General features: G+C 45.4%; 1 protein-coding gene and 1 long non-coding RNA gene across 2 annotated transcripts in view; one reads left to right on the forward strand and one right to left on the reverse strand.

The window, feature by feature from the left end:
- The window catches only part of PCNX2 (pecanex 2), a 285897-nt gene that overhangs the window by 109050 nt on the left and 158192 nt on the right, over positions 1-18655 (reverse strand). The window contains exons 20-21 of the mRNA XM_082718946.1: positions 9617-9758; positions 5394-5571 (exon numbers count right to left, since the gene is read on the reverse strand). Coding sequence (XP_082575072.1) covers positions 5394-5571; positions 9617-9758 — 320 coding nt within the window. The remainder of the gene's footprint in view (positions 1-5393; positions 5572-9616; positions 9759-18655) is intronic.
- LOC309858066 overlaps positions 14988-18655 on the forward strand; it is a 38301-nt gene continuing 34633 nt past the window's right edge. The window contains exon 1 of the long non-coding RNA XR_014308030.1: positions 14988-15114. This is a non-coding gene — a long non-coding RNA (uncharacterized lncRNA). The remainder of the gene's footprint in view (positions 15115-18655) is intronic.

Raw genomic sequence — 18655 nt, forward strand, 5'->3', positions numbered from 1 at the left:
ATACACGAACTAAATGTTTATCAGTAGGGGAATAGCTCATCAAATTATGATATGCAGGCATCGAAAGGAGGAGGCCACATTAGATGTATTGTCATGGAAGTTCTCCAAAATATATTTTTAAGCAACAAAGGGAAGTTAAAAATGTGTAAAGAATGATCCTATTGAAATGTGTGTGTGTGTGTGTGTGTGTATGAGAATTTGCAGGAAAACAGAATGAAAGGAATTATTCTGAAATGTTTACCATGGTTATCATTAGGGACAGGAGGGGGTAAGAAGTGAAGACTGTGTATAAGATAGACATTCCTTGACTTCCCCACTGTTTTTCTAGTTTTATTATAATGAGCATATCTTAATGCATTACTTACACAAATTAAAATATTTAAATGGTAACAAACCCCGTTCCCAAGGTCATTACTTCGTGTCCTCATTGCTTCTCATTCCACAATTCAGCACATTGAGAGCCAATGTTCTTCTCCCGCCATTGTCTCTGCCCCACCCCCTTGTTAGTGGCATCACTAATTAGAGAGGAGCGATCTGAGAGCTCCCAGGTGTGGCTCCTCCTCCCATAGTCCACTTCCTTGTGTCCCAACGGTCACTAAATTGACCAGCCCCGCCTCCCAGACTCCTGCTGGGACTGTCCCTTCTCTGTCTCACTTCTGCAGCTGCAGTTCCCGCTGTCATTACCTGCGCGAGCGTGATCCTGTCCTACCCAGTTCCCAAGACTCGAGCTCCCACAGAGATGTTCCTAAAATGCATGTCTGAGCCTGTTACTCCTCACTTAACAACCTTCAGCTAAAGAAGGAATGAAGTCCAAACCCAGATGCACAGCCTGCTCAGCACTTTACGATCTGACTTCTTAACCTGCTGCTTCAGCCCTCCCTACTCTCTCCCCCAAGGGTTCACGCTTGCCAAGGGTCTTGTGGTTCCAGAACATGCCCAACTCTCTTGCTTCGGTGACTCTGCACATGCTGTTCCCCTGGCACAACTCACTTTTCCCTGGTTTCCTTGCCTGACCCACTCCCTCCCTCTTCAAAGCTCCAGGTAATAAGCATCATTGTTTCGGATTCTCCAGGGTGGGGCTGGGCACCTTTTTTCTGTGCCCTCTCGAAGTCCTCTGCCATGGTCACCTTCCTTAGCATACTTTGTTATTACTTTTTTTTATTTATTCAAGAAAGAGAGTGAGACAGATCAAAACAGAGAGCAGAAGCGGGGGTGGGGGAGTTGGGAGGAGGCGGAGGGACAGAAGGAGAAGCAGACTCCCCACTGAGCAAGGAGCCCAATGCAGGGCTTGATCCCAGGACCCTGAGATCAGGACCTGAGCCAAAGTCAGAGGCTTAACCCACTGAGCCACACAGGCGCCCTATCACATTTTATTGTAATTATCTCCTTATCTTTGTGCCTTCTTTCTAGAGTCCCCAAGTGCAGGAGGCACAGTCACAAAGGACAGCCTCAGAGAAGAATCCTGTGCTACCATTTTTGAACTGTGAGATCTTCGAGCAAGTAACTTAAATTCTGTCCGTCTCTTTCCTCATCTGTACCCAGAAGAGCCTCAGACCGCGGAGCCGCGATGAGGATTAAACGTGTCAATGACGTGTCAAGTGCGTGGAAAGCACCAAGTGAGGACGGGCTATCATTCGAATCATTAGTAATCTTTGGGTCTAGTACAATGTCTGGCACTTAAGGGATGCGAATTAAATGAACAATTATTTTATTGGATAAACTATTTTGAAAAAATGCCTCTGTAAAAGCGTATATCCCCAAACAAGAGGTTTAGTTTTTAATGCAGGATTTCCTACCTCCATACAGCAAATAAGGAAAATGCCATTTCGAAACTCTGATTTTAAACCGTCTGAATGCTTATCACAGTCATCCTGGCATTAGCTGCACATCCTGGCTTGGCTGTGATTATTTCTAGAGCTTTGTAGAAAAACAGCTTCACCCAGCACTGATCATCTGCTAGGTGGTCTGAGAGCTAGTATGTGGCACCAGTGGCTTGTAGGATTTCATACTTAATGCATTCTGGAAAGGCTGGCAGAATTATCCTCTGGCAGGATTTTTTTCAAGTCCTGTTTCTACAACTAAGCATCCCTAAAAACGTCAAGGCAGGATGGTTTCTAGGAACTTTCTCAAGACCAGTGGGAGAGCATGAAAGCAGTTTTGTCGTCTTTGTTCCTGTCTGTACCTGGAGCATGCGCCCCCCCCAGACCACCCTGGACCAAGACACACTGGAAACGTGATAGATTAATTACAATAGTTAATTCCTGAAAGAGAAGGCTGACCGGTGGCACAGAACGAAAAGAAGGAAAGGACTGGGAAAATGAGGAAGTGGGGAAAGACGGCCTGACTTCCCAAAGGACGTGTGCCCCGAATTCACGCAGCTCAGGATGGGACCTCCAGGGAAGGCGAGGGGGAGCCCAGGACACCACCACGGTGAATGTCTCTCCCTTCTAGTCCATGCTAATTTCTTTCCCATTGGGCTCTGGCCCTGGAACTCATTAGGTCCCATTTTCCATGAGATCCAGCTTCGGATCTCCAGGGACTCGGGAGCTCAGCGAAGCAGAGCACCTGGCAGCGGGCCCTCTGGAAGCCACCTATTTCATTCTGTGGCTTCCTGGTGCTGTGATCTCACTCTGGAGATCACATCCCTCTAACCTGGCCTCCCCTTTCTTTCAACTCATCATGACTGAAGGATTAGGGGCCACCGACTTATAACAATAATGAGTCCCCTATTCCGGCAGCTTCTGAAGGAGCTGGATGCCCTTTCTGTGTGTCTTCATTAATTGTGCAGCTCTCCTGTGGAGGGGGGGGCTGTCCAGCTAACAGTGCCTCTCAGTTTAGCAGAATGGGAGCAGGGCTGGACAAAAGGGTAGAGATATCTGCACCAAATGATGGGACGACATATCACCAGTGGGGCTTTGATGAGCCTGTGGGACAAATGAAATTTCATGCCATGCAGTGAATAGCCCTGGGGAGCCCTATGGCCAGTAAGAACAATATATGGGGTTTCTAGGAAATGTATTAATAGACACAACTTTTTAAAAGGTATATTTAAATGATGAGAAAGGACAGGAAACATTAGCTGGGATTTGCAGGAAGAATATTTACAGGAAATATTAACTGTGCGTCTTCTCATTGCCTCCACCATCTTATGTCACTAATTTCTGTTACCTCCCCCCCCCCCCAGGAAGATCTCAAATGCTTTCTCTTTAACTGCATATTTTTATTGTTTCTCATTCCAGTACATGCACTGTTCCCAGCTCTCTCAAGATTGATACTGAGCAGGCATCAGAGGGAGTTAGGGATGTGTCAAGACTAACTCACTAAATCATACACTGATGTTTCTTGCTTTTGTTCTTATCCCTGACCTAAAAGCAAACTATTCAAATTATACAGGCTAATCCTCCCTCAACTAGAGAGAACAGGAATGCGGCTACTAGAGCTGTGTCTGAAATTATTAGTGTTGGAACCAGTCCTTCAAAAAGATTACAGCAGGTGAAAGTCAAATGCCAGTGGCAACTAAGTTTGTCCGGGTTTAGTTTCAGACTGTGTCCTGTCAGGTCCCAGGTCCCACCCTCCCCACCACGCACAGGACAGCGGCATATGTCAGCCGAGAAAGGCCACCCATGGTCAGGGAAACGAGAATCACTCCTCCTGCAGCAAATGTACAATCCCTTGGAAACCACGCTCTTCTGAATCTTACAGGGAGACCCTCCCTCCTCTCCGCCACGGTTTTGATCACGGGGGCCTCTCACTTTACAGGATGACACTTAGATGGAGTTCAGTGCGGAAAACTTGCCACACCCCTTCCCACACCAAACAGTGTGTAACTTCTCTTTCACGGCTTACAACAGCTCTACAAACTCTGCCTGGGATTTGGAAAGCGCGTTCTACTTAAAGACTTCTTTCAGAGTTGTATTAATTACTCCTCGCAACACCCAGGTGAGAGTGCCAACCTTATTTTTCAATTTTATCAGAAACTGAGGTTCAGAAAGGGCCAAAAATACCACCACGGCAAAATATTAAATAATGCCCATCAGGAATTCAATAAATCCAGACCCATTTGGCATCTGATAATAAACTCTTACCCTGTGAGTGGTAAAATTATTTAGAAGAACTTCATAAATGCTTTAAAAATCACAGGATATCGTTTCACAATTATTATGTGAGATAAAGGGAATTCATACATAATGGAAGAAAACAGAATGTGAAGCCTGTTATTTGAACCATGAGAGAACTGGGATAAATTTATCAAGACCAACAGAACTCAGACAAAGAGAGATAAAATGTTCATGGGAAAAGGACCAAGCAAGGTTCTGGAATACGATGTGTGCAGTGGAAGTAACAACACGGAGCAAGTGACAAATGACACCTGGAGGGACTCAGGCAGCTGAAAACTCAGTGTTCTGCCAGGGTTCTAGGAAGAACAGCGCGTTCCTGGGAGCATGACGGTCATTACTCATGGGGCATCGTTAGGAAATGGGAGAGTTCTGAGATTTTGTGACCTAAAACAAACAGAGAGACAGGTAGAAGGAAAGGAGAAATAATAAAGAGGAAAATGAACAGAACTGATTCAAAAAGAGGTAAAAAAAAAAAATGAAGCACAGGAAAAAAGACCTTAAAATTTACAAAGTATTAACCAAAAGCAAGGAGGGGTGGGTTGAGTGACGCTCAGGGCGGAAGCCTGCAGTTGCCACAGGAAACAACGCACGAGGAAGCCAGATGTGAAGTGAGTTAGTGCGTCAGGGCTCATTTCCCGAGGGCTACTCCAAATCCTCTTCCACGTCTGTTTGCAAACCTTGGCTTTTTGAGATGCTCAGAATACACCTGGGCAAGTGTCCAGGAGATTTGAGCCCCGCCCCCCACGATGGTGGACATTAGACCCCGTCCCCACATATTTCCCTGGAATAGTGATTAGGACTTCTCATTGCCAGAGTATCAATGACCACAGATGAAATGTTGACTTGACACCAGCCAAGAGAATGAAAATATTCCCAGGGACCTGGCTTTCGGGAACTGGGTCACAAGCATCACCTCAAATGCTAGCTGATTTGAAACAAAAAAACCTCAATCTGGTGGTTAATCTTTAATTCAGAGCGTTTCGAGGTCTAGAGAAGTTTTATAATGAGATTGTTAACAGAGACGAAGATCATAAAAATTCAAAATTTCTAGCAACACTAATGGCTAACTCCTAATTAGTGATTTTTGGCAAATAGCATATTCGTATTCCACAGGGAAATGTTCCTAAAATGGAAGCAGGAGCGTGACACGCATATGTAATTCAATTTAATTTTGTTCCGTAATTTTTTTTTTAAGAAGACGTTTACAATTCTTAAAGCCTGTGCCGAGCACACCCTTCAAATTTTAAAATGAAAGAAACAGAGAATTTCACTTGCCTTGCTAAATAAGATGGACACCATGAAGAAATCCAGTAAGAAACTCTCTGAAATCTCTTTGCAGTCAAAATGGAAAAAGATGACCGTGAAGCCCAGGTGAACGAACTGGGGAGCCGGGTTGCAGAAAGACGTCCGCAGCAGCTTCATGCCGGCCACGATCATCAGGAAAACGTCCCAGCTGTCGGAAGGGTGAGAAAGGACACGGTTAAGGACTGCTGCGGACTCTCAGGTGAGTTGCACCAGCTACAGTTTCGTGAGCATTTACTGTGCCAAGCTGCGACTGCCAGGGGGGCGCAGGGGAGGGGGCTCTGTCATCATCCAAACACAGTCTCAGAGTTTGGGTCCCTTGTCTGAGGTCTCATGGGGCCAAGCAAGGATTGAAACTCAGTCCCGGGGGACTCTGGAGCACAGCATGAGGAGCAGCAAATTTCTGCCCCATGATTTTCGCAGTCCCCTGTCCTCCACAAGGGCACGGGGCTCCCTTGGATGCCAGCAGAAACAGAGTACGTTGTCCCACCCTAGTGGGACACCCAAGTTACGCTTTTATTTTTTTAAATGTTTAATTAATTTATTTATTTGACAGAAAGAGAGAGAGAGAGATCACAAGTCAGCAGAGAGGCAGAGAGAGAGAGAGGAGGAAGTAGGCTCCCCGCTGAGCAGAGAGCCCAATGCGGGGCTCGATCCCAGGACCCTGAGATCATGACCTGAGCCAAAGGCAGAGGCTTAACCCACTGAGCCACCCAGGCGCCCATTTTTCATCATATTTATTACCCCCAGTGAACATACGCTCTCTGGGCTCACTTTTTTTTTTTTTTTTTCCTGCTGAAAATGATCTCATCGGCTTTTTTCCCCACATGGCACTGACCTTTTTCATGCAGGAACTCACCAAAGGAGTCTGGTAAAGAGATACCAGGGCTTTGCTTTGGGGCCTGGACTCCTGGGTGTCCCCGTCGCAGGAGTCCGTTGGGAGTATGCGTTATGCGCACAGCTCCAGTAGGTGCCGAGGTCAACAGTGAACATTCTGCCTACCTTGAGCTTGGAAGGTCAAGAACAGCTCAGAAGGGCCTGACAGACCAACTGTGTCCTTTCTGAGGGGAGGCTTTGCCCTTTTAGGCACATTCCTGCCCGCTCCCTTATAAAATCCTACTTGGGAACTCAAAAGACAGTAATGGGAATGTGTTCCGGAGAATGATTGCCCTTAGAAGAGAGAGGTTTTTTTCTCTGGCTAAATACAGAAACCTGCAGCTATGCCTCCCCTGAGCTGGAAGGATCCTAGCTCTGGACCTTCATGAGTATCATTATCATCCTCTCTTGGGATGAGGGCGTTCAGAAAGTGCATTTAAAGCCTTTGCACCTAACAGGTGTAAAATTGACATTTTTGTTGCCAAAAAGACAACGTTGGCAATTCCATCTGCCTCCATGTGGTATCTCATGTGCCTTCAGAGCCAGGGCTGCAACTGCCTTCACTCTGCTCCTGGCATGCCTGGTGAGGTTTGCTCACGGCTCCTCTGAGAAAAACTAGCCCTTGATTACACACAGATTTGGGCTGAGCGGGAATGTTTTCCTACAACTTTGACATAAAACATTCAGGGTTCCTGCAGCGAGGTTGAACACTGCTCTATAACCTTTCTTTTCCGGTGGACAACGAATGCCCCTGGCAAAAATACAATATAAAAATGTGACTTTGGGTCTAGTTGCTTTTCACAACAGCCCAGAGTACAAGAATCCCTGTGGGAGGAGGGCGTGGGTGGCTCAATTGGTGAAGCGTCTGCCTTGGCTCAAGTCATGATCTCAGGGTCCTGAGATCGAGCCTTGTGTCCAGCTCCCTGCTCAGTGGGGAGTCTGCTTCTCCCTCTCTCTCTGCCGCTTACCCCTCAGCCTATGCATATTCTCTCTCTCTCTCTCTCTCTCAGATATATAAAATCTTGGGGGGGAAAAAAAGAATCAGGATGGGATACCAAAGCCCAATGATAAGCCATCTCAAGATAAGGGGTATTTGGTATTTTAGGGAGGAGTGGTGATTTTTCTGGGTTATTTACGCCAAATCTAGACTGAGGGTCAACTCTAACTCTCTGTAACCATGGTTCAAATGAAAAGCCTTCATTTTATGTTTATGAATGAGGACTGGTTAAGAGTATGGAAGGTCTTAAGGGCTGATGTTTATAGCCTTTACAACATTGCAACAGTAATGGTTACAGTTAAAGTCATTCATAGATGATTGTAGGCTCTGCTGAAGGTTTAATAAAGGCTTATGTGGCAACCAGTGAACATGGGCTGGGACAGCTGCAAAGCCCCTATTTGGATCAGGCTGGGAAATATACAGACCTAAAAAGATACCACGACTTACTCAGTGCTCCATCTACCCAGCCTTCTACCACTTACTAGGGAGTTGGTATTAAAAGTTAAATAAGAAACAGTCCAGTTTTTGAAGACACGCTACCTGATTTTCTGGTACAGTGGTTCTCAACGCAGCCAGGGTGGGGGCAAGTTTTCCCTATTGGAAACAGGTTTCTAGATACTGAAAAAAGTGAAACTGACAAAGAAGGTCCCGCTGTCCTGCTTGGGAACAGAGGGTCTAGTGGGGGCACTTGAAATTACTGTCTAAGTCTTCTGATGGATGCTTCAGGAATACAAAGGAATCGTCAGTTTGAGGCTCTAAGGAGAGTAATTCTACTGTTATCATGTGGGATTTCAGAATATTTGGAGGTACATAGCTAAGATGCTACTTTCTTATTTAAGGGTCGGGAAAAGATTGCAGGGGATAAAGGGTATTATTACTCGAAACTGGACTCTCTCCAAACTGTTTATTTGACTCTGCCTGATTCCCAGCCCTTGCATCTGTCTTCTGCCAACAGCCAGAACAGCTGGGTCTCAACTCGCAGGCTTAGCAGGGGGTCCCAGTCCTGATGTTGGAAGGCCATGACTTTAAATCCTTCAGCTCATTACCCCGGGGATAGCTCTGCTATGTTCTTTGCCATTCTGGTGTTGATCGTGAGCCCTTGTTCTAGAAATTGAGGCTTGGCTTTGTTTCGGGAGGTCACTGGGGTCAGCCAACATTGCGCATACTGGAGACACCTGTCACTAGGAAAAGCAATTGATGGTTCTGGGGGGGGAGACATCTCCTGGATTGGGTCCCATCTACATTGTGCAAGCGGGCTACATTCCTGTCATCTGTGTTATTTATCCAGTGAGACTGATTTTCAGCCCTGGATCTGAAGTCTAGGATTTTAAATACCAAAGGGCATGACTTGCCCTGGTCTAATGGCCACAGGTCTGAACTGCAAGGAAGGCAAAGTCTGATAAAGACAAAGTCATATGATCATTTCATTTAGTGTCTTCTCTGTGTGACTACGAATCTTCTCAAAGTCCAACAGAGTATTCAAATACCTTGCTCAATCTTTGGCAAATATTAATTAATTTGTCCTCATCACATTCTGAAAGGAGGAGGGGCTCTGAATTAACATGCTTGAGATTAGGCGTGAGAGCTGATTTGGGCACATAATGTTTAAGTAATGTGACTTAATAAGCAAATCCAAGAAAGAACCTCTTCTGCATTCTCCTACTCGAACTTATTTGACCAGAAACTTCAACCTTTTGTCGGAACAACAAACCCACCAATTACTGAGTAGGATTTCCATTTGCAAATTCAAAGTTAATTTTAATATATGAAAGATAACTCAACTGAGAACCATTAATGCTTCGCAAAACATGGGGGCATCTTGACGGCATGGTGCCTCCGAACTCCTTTTTTTTTTTTTAATTGGGAGGCCTCTGATAAATGCAGAGAGAGCAATGACAGTGATTAATCCCCCCCTCCCTCAAGCCCAAAATGATAGAGTATTTGCTAAATGAAATGACACGGGGCTGCTCATAAAAGCTCTGGGCATGACGGGAGAACTCCAGGAGCCTCCGGAATCACACTGTGCTCCGTCATCTTATTAAAGCTCCCTGACTAAGCTTTTGCAGGAGGATTTTCAGACTGACTGTCATTTACTCACAATATCACTTCAAGCAGATCTACCTTCTTTTTCAACCCGGTCCCTCTACAGTAACCATCAAGCTCTAGCAAGCTTGAGTAAAAGACCACCGTGGCTTCCTTGCATGTGGCCAGTGAATGAGTCGATGTACATTGGCTTCTGCTGCAGCCTGTTCAGGGAAAATTCACTGGATTTGGAAATCATTATGATCGAAAGCATGATGAGAATAAACCATTATCTACTTACTGGGTACCGAGTCTCCGGTAATTGCTGATTGAAAATGCATCAATAGTGAGGGCATTCAAAATTATTGCTGGGTACAAGATATATTTTTCAAAACACTGTAGCCAAACATAGAGTCTTTCAAACCACATTAAATGGGCGACATCTGAAAGAAACACAAAAACCACTTAGAGCAGCCACTGATCAAGTTATTTTTAAGTGCATGTAATAAGAATATCCCCCCCTTTAATTCAAAAGCTGCTGATTCGGACTCCAGATACTAGACATGCTCTACCAATTTTCTTTCCAGGCAGCAACTCTTAGCTTTGTTTCTACATAGATCGTAAATAATAATAAACAGCAATACAGGCCAGTATCCCCATTTTTCAGGTCAAGTGATTTTTCCATATATAATTATTCCTGGGACCACTGGAAAACGTTGTCATCTCAGAGGAAGTGAATTGAACTGAAAAACAATCCAGGGGCCCATCTCGTCTTAAGCCGGGAATACTTCCAAGACTGGGCTTTCTTCTACCTCTTTGTAGTCTTTAAATCTACAGTCAGATCCCTAAGCAACACATACAAAGAAGAGAAAGCTGATCCCCAGGCCCGCTCATGATGAATGTGCGACGTTCTCGTGGACCCTGGCGACAAAGGGAGCACCGTGGGGAATGAAGCGTATTCCCACGAGGGCTAAGGTTTTGGGTCAGACCAGCTGGGTTTGCACAGATTCTACCCACCACCACCGTGGTGAACGGCTCCTCCCAAGCCAGTTTTGCGGGCCCTGCCCACCTTCGGAGTCTGCTACTGGGGAAGTGGCCGCCCCTCTTTCCGACCTTGCATGGCAGGGGAGAGATCTGCTCTCCCCCAGGACAGGGTCATCTGGAAGGCATACTTGCAATGCCGTTGCCCGTCTCTGACTACTTTTCTCTGTGAGGAGGGGGAGAGGCTGGTCCAGGTGGTCAGAGCACCAGCTGCCTCAGGCCACAGCCTCGCGGGGAGAGGAAATCATTTCAACCCTGTGGCAGATGGAGCTCTCCTCTGCTTCTGGCTTCTGTGAGGACAGCTAGTCTGGTTCGGCCCAGGGCGGAGGGTGGCCTAGCTCATTCCCCACTGAGTCTCCCTGCTGGTCATCGTGAGGCTGACGTGGACCCCAATCCACCAGCCGGTAGCCAGGAAAGTGAACCGGATACGCGGGGACTCCGTTCCCTCCACAGCAGGTCTCAGAGGCCAGACCTCCAAAGGGCAAATCCGACTTTCCTGAGCTTCTGGACTCACACTCCTCCGCCATTTATAATACAAAATTTACACCCTCAATAATCTAGAGTAAAAAACAAGAAAGCCATGTAGTTTTTACGTTATTTGAATTGCACAAGAATCAACTCATGAATGACAAACAGGTCACACTCACCGTGTAGGGTGACACAGCAGTGATATGCGCTGTCCCCCTCCAAGTGCCTTCCCCAGTTTTAGGAGACAAATGACCTGCTTCCCACATTTGTCACTGGGACTTTATGTAAAGGGTCTCAGGAAGCAACACAAATACACATGTACCATCCACACAGAATCAGAAACTGGCTTATACGACTTACATATCTATGCAAGAAGGTGTTACCATGACAACCCAAAACACCAAAGCTATCTCCATTTGATTAAAACTATGAGGAGAGGTCGGGGCATTCAGAAATCTTACTCGAAAGGAATCAATTTGAATGAGATAGGAATGGGGGAAGATGGATAGAGTGGGAATACTTCATGACAAGGGAAATAATATGAACAAACATCCCAATGATTAATTTAGTAAATAGAAGAGAGGTGCAACGAGAAATTATCAAGATAAAATTTTAAAAAATTTAGCAGTAAATATAACAAGGGAGGATGATTGAGCATTTACCCAAAGAAAATGAAAACATTAGTTTGAAAATATACATGCACCCCTGTGTTTACTGCGGCATTATTTACAATAGCCAAGATATGGAAGCCACCCAAAGGTCCATCAACGGATGAATGCATAAAGAGGAGGTGGTGTGTAGGTGTGTGTGCGTGTGCTATTAGAATATTACTCGGCCATAAAAGAATGAAATCTTGCCATCTGCAACAACATGGATTGATCTAGAGGCTAAGTGGAATAAATCAGAGAAATACAAATATCATATGATTTCACTCATATGTGGAGTTTAAGAAACAAAATAAACAGATAAAAAAAGAGACCAAAAAAAAAAAAAAAAGATTCTTAAATACAGAGAACTGATGGTCACCCGAGGGGGAAGGGGGTGGAGGATGGGCAAAACAGGTGAAGGGGATGAAGAATACAGTTATCTTGATGCGCACTGAGTAATGTATGCAATTGTCACATCATGGCATTGTACACTTGCGACCACGACAGCACTACACGGTAATTATAGCTCAACTAAAAAAGTATATATACACAGTGGGATATTACTTGCTCATAAAAAAAGAATGACTTTGCTATTTGTGACAACATGGATGGAGCTTGAGGGCATGATGCTAAGTGAAATAAGTCAGAGAAAGACAAACACCATATGGTTTCACTGGTATGTGAAATACCAAAACAAATGAAAAAACGAAAAACCAGAAATAGACTCTTACATACAGGGGAAAACTGGTAGTTGCCAGAGGGGAGTGGCAGAGGGGCCGGACGAAGTAGGGGAGGAGGATGAGGAGGTACAAACTTCCAGCTGTGAAATAGGTAAGTTACGGAGATGAGAAGTACGCTACAGGAACACGGTCTGTTCCACTGTCCCAACTTGGTATGGTGACAGGCGGTGACCGTAGTGAATACATTGTCTACATTACACACCCGAGACTATACAACAGTCTGTCGACTATACTTTCGTAATTGAAAAACAGCAAGGATGTTGGGTAGGGTTTTAAATTTGGGTATTCTTAATAGCCAATGGGTAGTGTTTTCTGGTGAAATTTGGAAATGGGTTATTTCATAAGGAATCATGTTTTTTACTTATGATTGATGAAATCTAGGTATATCTTTTACAGATAGATAAAAGGGTTTTCATCTTCTGTGAAAGCATATGAAAATTTAGAGACAAAATCTTTACTATCCGCCCCCCATTTCCTTTAGGCAAATGATGTCAACCCCTACTTCCTAGAGAAAACTGGGGCTATTAGGCAAGAATTGCCTAGTGCTCCCAACATTCAACTACCGATTTATTTACATTCACCTCTGCCTTCTCTGTTCTCCTGAAGCTGAGCCCCGTGCGTGCTCTGGTCTCACTCCTCCTGACATGTGCTTCAGGAGTCACACTCCCCAGAGGAGCTCTTTCCTACTGGTGAGTGGCAAGATTCCCATCTTTGCCAAACTGAAAACTTGCTCTCTGCTCCTCACCTCCTTCACCTCCTTCTGCTCACTCTGCCCTTTTGTGCACAGCTTCTTGAAAAGGCTGTGAGTGTCTGACAACCGCAGGCCCTTGACTCCTACTTGCTGGGACTTGACTCCTACTCCCTGGGTATTTGCAGCGATGCCTGCCCAGAACAGTGCAGGACGCAGGACACAGCCACCTGTGACTTCCTAAATAACAGACAACTGATCCTTCTCGGTCTATCTTACTGGACATGTCTAGGCGTAAAACATCACTGTCCTTCCTTCTTTGTAAAACTCTCCGTCCGGAGGGGGATACTGGGGTGACTCCATTGCTTAAGTGTCGATTCTTGGTTTCAGCTCAGGTCAGGATCTCAAGGTTGTGAAATCAAGCCCCACGGTCACACTTAAGTTCAGGCACTGAGCGTGGAGCCTGATTAAGATTCTCCAGGGTGCCTGGGTGGTTCAGTTGGTTGGGCCTCTGCCGTAGGTTCAGGTTGTAATTTGTAGATCCTGGGCTCCAGCCCTGTGTTGGGCTTCCTGCTCAGTGGGAAGTCTGCTTCTTTCTCTCCCTCCCTCTGCCCCTCCCCAGCCTGAGTTCTCTCGCTCTTTCAAATAAATAAATTCTAAAATATTCTGTCCCCTTATACCCCCCATTCACTCACACTCGCTCTAAAAATAAAATAAAATAAAATAACATAACATAACTCTCGGGGCATCTGGGTGGCTCAGTGGGTTAAGCCTCTGCCTTTGGTTCAGGTCATGATCTCAGGGTCCTGGGATCGAGTCCCGCATTGGGCTCTCTGCTCAGCAGGGAGCTTGCTTCCCACTCTTTCTTTCTCTGCCTGCCTCTCTGCCTACTTGTGATCTCTGTCTGTCAAATAGATAAATAAAATTTTAACATAAAATAACTCTCTGCCCTTGGCTTCCCCAGGCACCCCACTCCTGCTTGCACTTAAACTTCTCTGCAAGCTCCTCTTCCCTTGGTTGGTCATTTGCTCTCCTTGGACTTCTCTATTATTTTTCTCTCTTTGTGAAGCTGATGCCTTCCACACCCTTGAGGTTCCTGATTACTCCCAGGTTAAAGACACTCATCTGTCACTCAGCCTCCCGTCTCCGGGCCTCCAGGTCTCCATACCCAGCAGAACAGCTTCACCTGATGTCCCAAGGGAATCTTCAGATACCTGTCAAAGACGGGACTTACCACCCCCCACACCTGCTCCTCCGGATGCACACTTTACCGTATTTAATGACACTTGCATCCACATTAGTCATGCAGGCAATAGGCTTTGGAGTCACCCTAAGTCAGTTCTTCTCGATCTTAGCTGCACGTTGGAATCACCCGGCGACAGAAATGAAAGGCAGTGTCCCAGATCAGCAATGCTTCAACTTCGAAATGTAAAAAATTCACTTGCTAAAACATGGGATCTGATCCCAAGGGGTCTGGAGCGGAGCCACGCCTTCTACGGTGGCCACTTTGTCCCTCTCTGGAGTTATGATCACCAGTTTCACACTTCCATTATATATTCTTAACTCGCTACCTGAACGAGCCGCACTGGATTTTTGAAAACCTTCGCACTCATCTTGGAAACCTGCACAAACCATACGTGTTAGAGCTGGAGATGAAATGCTCTTGAAGCCCCCCCCCCACCCCCAACGGCTTACAGTCACGGCTACACAAGGTACCCACTACCCCAATCCCAACACCACTGTTTGGTTGGCCTCCTATTCTCCTGTGTCTCCTGCTCAACAATTTTCGTGAGACTCAGCCACCTTCGTGGGTGTCCTCATCGTCCTCTCGTGCCCAGCGCTGTGTGATAATCTGGGTGAGGATGCAAAGGTCATGTTTCCAGGCTTCTGGTCGCGGGCACTCGTTTTGTGAATGAGCTATAGAAAGCTGCCCCCAGCGTCCTGCTACGTGTCTTCTGAGAAACTCGCGTGCGCTTCTGCAGGGCGCAGATCCAGGTAGAGACCTGCCAGGTGATTAAGTGTGTGCAGAGGAAGCTCTTGGAGATTTTCCAAAGTTGCAGAGCCAGTTTGTACTCCCACAAACAGCACAGAGAGTTCCTTCTGTTTGCTCACATCCTTGCCAAAACATTTTCTCTCTCCTTCACTCTAACCACACTGTGGGTGTAGAGTGGTATCATGTTGGGGCTCTGTTGCATTTCCCTGATGACTCATGTGGGTAAGTACCTTTTCATATGTTTACTGGCCATTTGGATCCCATGTTTGTGAAGTGGCTCTTCACGTGTATCGCCTGGTTCTCTTTCCCCTCGGATAGATTTTTCCTTTGCTCGTCTTTAGGAAATACAGAGGGACATTGCAGGAAGGCAATTAATCACTTAATAGTCACCCAGATTATCACACAGCAGTGGGCATGAGAGGACGACGAGGACACCCCCCGAACGTGGCTGAGTCGCAAGAAAATTGATGAGCAGGAGACGCAAGAGAATAGGAGGCCAACCCAACAAGGTGTTGGGATTAGGGCAGTGGGTACCTCGTGCAGCCGTGACTGTAAGCAGGTGGCGGGTGGGGTGGTGTGCTTCAAGAGCATTTCATCTCCAGCTCTAACACGTATGGTTTGTGCAGGTTTCAAAGCTGTGTGCAAAGGTTTAAAAAAAAAAAAAAAAACCTTCTTTACTGATTTGTAGGGTTTCTTTGTACATCTCGGATATGAGTCTTTAGTGAGCATCTGCATCAGAAAGCTCGTCTCCCATTTTACGGGTTACCACCCTCTCAATAGTACCTTTTGTAGGAAAGAAATGCTTTACTTGAATATGTTCCAACTTTTCATTTTGCTTTTCCTTTTGAAGACTTTTGTGTTCTGTTTAAAAGACAGAGATCAGGACCATACTCTCCTATGTTTTCCTCTCAGACTTTGTTGCTTTACCTTTTGCATTTAGATCGGAAAGCTCTCTAGAATTGATTATTGCGTATAATGTAAGATAGGGATTGAGACTGATTTTTTTCCCATGTGGATACCTAAGTGACCACCGCTATTTATTGGAAATAATTTCTATTTCCTCCTGCATAGTAGGGAACTACACGTTGTGCGTGCCTCTCCATGTCCTGCGTGCCTTCCTGCAATGTCCTTCTGTATTTCCTACTTGAGACACTCCTGATCTTTTGCAGAATCTGGCATCTGGTCATCAGGAACTTTCTGAGCCCCCTCCTCACCCCTTTTGCCATTATTCCCAGGGCAGTCGCTACCATCGTTTGACAAGGCAGCACACCCCAAGTAAGTTTCCGTCCCAGTAGAAGGATTTAATCACGGACAGTGTTTAGAATTGTCAGTACGTGGGGAGAGTAAAAAGGAGGCCAAATTTCAACGGGCTTTCTCATTGTTTTCAAATTCTTAATAAACAATGCACCGCCCCCTTTCTGCCTGCTGCTGGGCAGACCCTGCATTTTCCCCACCGTCGGGGGCCCCTCTGCCTGCCACGTTGCGAGTACCTGCGAGGAACCGGCCAGATGCGGAGCTCGGCAGACCATATAGATTACCTTTAGTTTTCAGGCTAAATACATTCCTTCTTTGCGCCATCACTATGCACTGTGAATTCTATAATTACAGTACCCGTCACACTGTATTCATTTAAATATTTATCTCCCCGGTGGACTGTGGATTTGTCAGGAGTAGATCTTGTCTTCAAACCAAACCATGCCTTCATCAGTTGTGTATTCCAAGTCCCTATGGGATGCCTGGCCTAGAATCGGGGTTCAGTAAATGTTCACTTACTAGCGTATACATTTTGTGTCCAGAGGAACTCAGAATAGTTAAATTGAACAGAGAGAGGCTTAAGAAAGCAGCACCCCACCCTGAATGACTTTTTGAATACAAAATAAAAATCTTTCAAACTATAGCATATTAAGTAATCTTTCCTATTTTAGTCTCTCATAAAGTACAATCAGTGCCATTTAGGTTTCCTTCCAAACAGATTATTTTTTCTCATTTCTCAATTTATATTGAGAAAATGTATGTCAGGTTGAGGCCGTCATATCAAATGCAACTGTCTGCTTATAAAAATACATTTACAGAGTTCTATCAACATTTGTCACCAGTTCGGAGAAACATGACACCCTTAGCTAGATTCCTGCAAAAATATGTAAATTAAGGAAATACAAGCCAACCTCATGCTGCGGGGCTGTTAGAAAAACATGTGAATTAAAAGGAACATTTGAGTAGCTTATCACCGAAGAATGCCCAGTGCCGTCTGGGCAAGAGAGTGTGATCGGGCTTTTAAACGCTCGTCACATTTCTTTTAGATGATATTTTCCAGTGAGTAGGGATAAGGCTGATTTGAGGGCAGGGACCCCATCCCATGGCAGTCTTCCTAAAGATTTACTGTAGATAATGATAACCAATATGGGTTTTCCATAAGAATTTTAGTTGATCCATCCCGGAGACACAGCAAGCAATCAATTAAAAAAAAAATACAGGAATCACTAATAAGTTCTGAATTCACCCTCCATGGCTTTCCAAATATTTGAAAGCAAAAGTACTTATTCAGTGAGACTTAACCCTCTGTGGTACCTGGGCAGGGGGGTCGGGGGACATACATGTGAGACTATAGCACAGACACACTCTGAGGCAGACAGCTAAGATATTCAAGCTCTAGAAATCTTAGATTGTAAGCATCATTCTGCTGTCTGACTTGCAAGAACAAGGTCATAAGAAGCCCATTCAATATGGACACCATAACATATGTGCCCAGCTAAGACCTCGGATCCTTTATAGGTGATCATTGGTTCTCTAGTAAGAAGCCAATAGATGATAATGACAAAGGAGTTCTACGAAGGATACAAAGAAATTCCCAAAAAGCCAGAAGCCAATTCATTCCGAAGCCACAAAAACTTCTACTACTTTTTTAATAGTACCGTGACTCAGAGCTGGAAGGTAGGTCATTCAGCCATCTCTAGTTTACTACCTGAGGTGCTGCCAGGGAAAGCAGGTGACAAGAGAATGTGATACGGACACTCCCACACACAGCCCCCTGGTGCATTCTGAATGTCTAGATGAGAGGACAGAGTGTTTCACACTGTCTGCATACACCAGCAAGCTCAGGGCCACATACTGCATGTTAAGGGATACTCATTCTAGGTAAAGGAGCAACCCAAGGCACAGGCTTTTAGCCAAAACAGGGGTGGAGAAGGATGTGGGAAGCAGGGGTAAAATCAATACACAGGAACGACAGAGTAGAGAGCAAATCCCTGAGGTCACTACCTCCAAACTTTTGACTTTGGATTCTGCTAATCTTTTACAGTGAAAGAAAATTAATTTCCCATTAAATTTTACTTACCTCCAGACTCCTTCTAGCAAGTTCAGTAATTCATTCCAATGAAGTGTTACAAGCTCTAGGGCATCTGGTGGCTCCGTTGGTTAAGAGTCTGCCTTTGGCTCAGGTCATGGTGCTGGGGTCCTGGCGTCAGGCTCCCTGCTCAGGCAGGCTGGGGGGGGGGGGGCCTGCTTCTCCCTCTGCGCCTCCCCTCCCACCACTCGTGCTCTCTCTCACATTCGCTGTTTCTCAAATAAATGGATAAATAAATCTTTAAAAAAAGAAACGTTACAATCTCTAGATTGTTTTCGTATTGAATGTTTATGTTTGGGAGCAGAGGGGAAGCAAAAAGAAGGATGAATAATAAGCAAGAAGAAAGTAAAACCATAGTATAATTCCAGAATTCCGAGTTCTCAAAGACCAAATTCAATCCCTTCTTATGGGGTGGCCACG

Source organism: Mustela nivalis (assembly GCF_964662115.1).
Source record: "Mustela nivalis genome assembly, chromosome: 2".
Taxonomy (NCBI): domain Eukaryota; kingdom Metazoa; phylum Chordata; class Mammalia; order Carnivora; family Mustelidae; genus Mustela; species Mustela nivalis.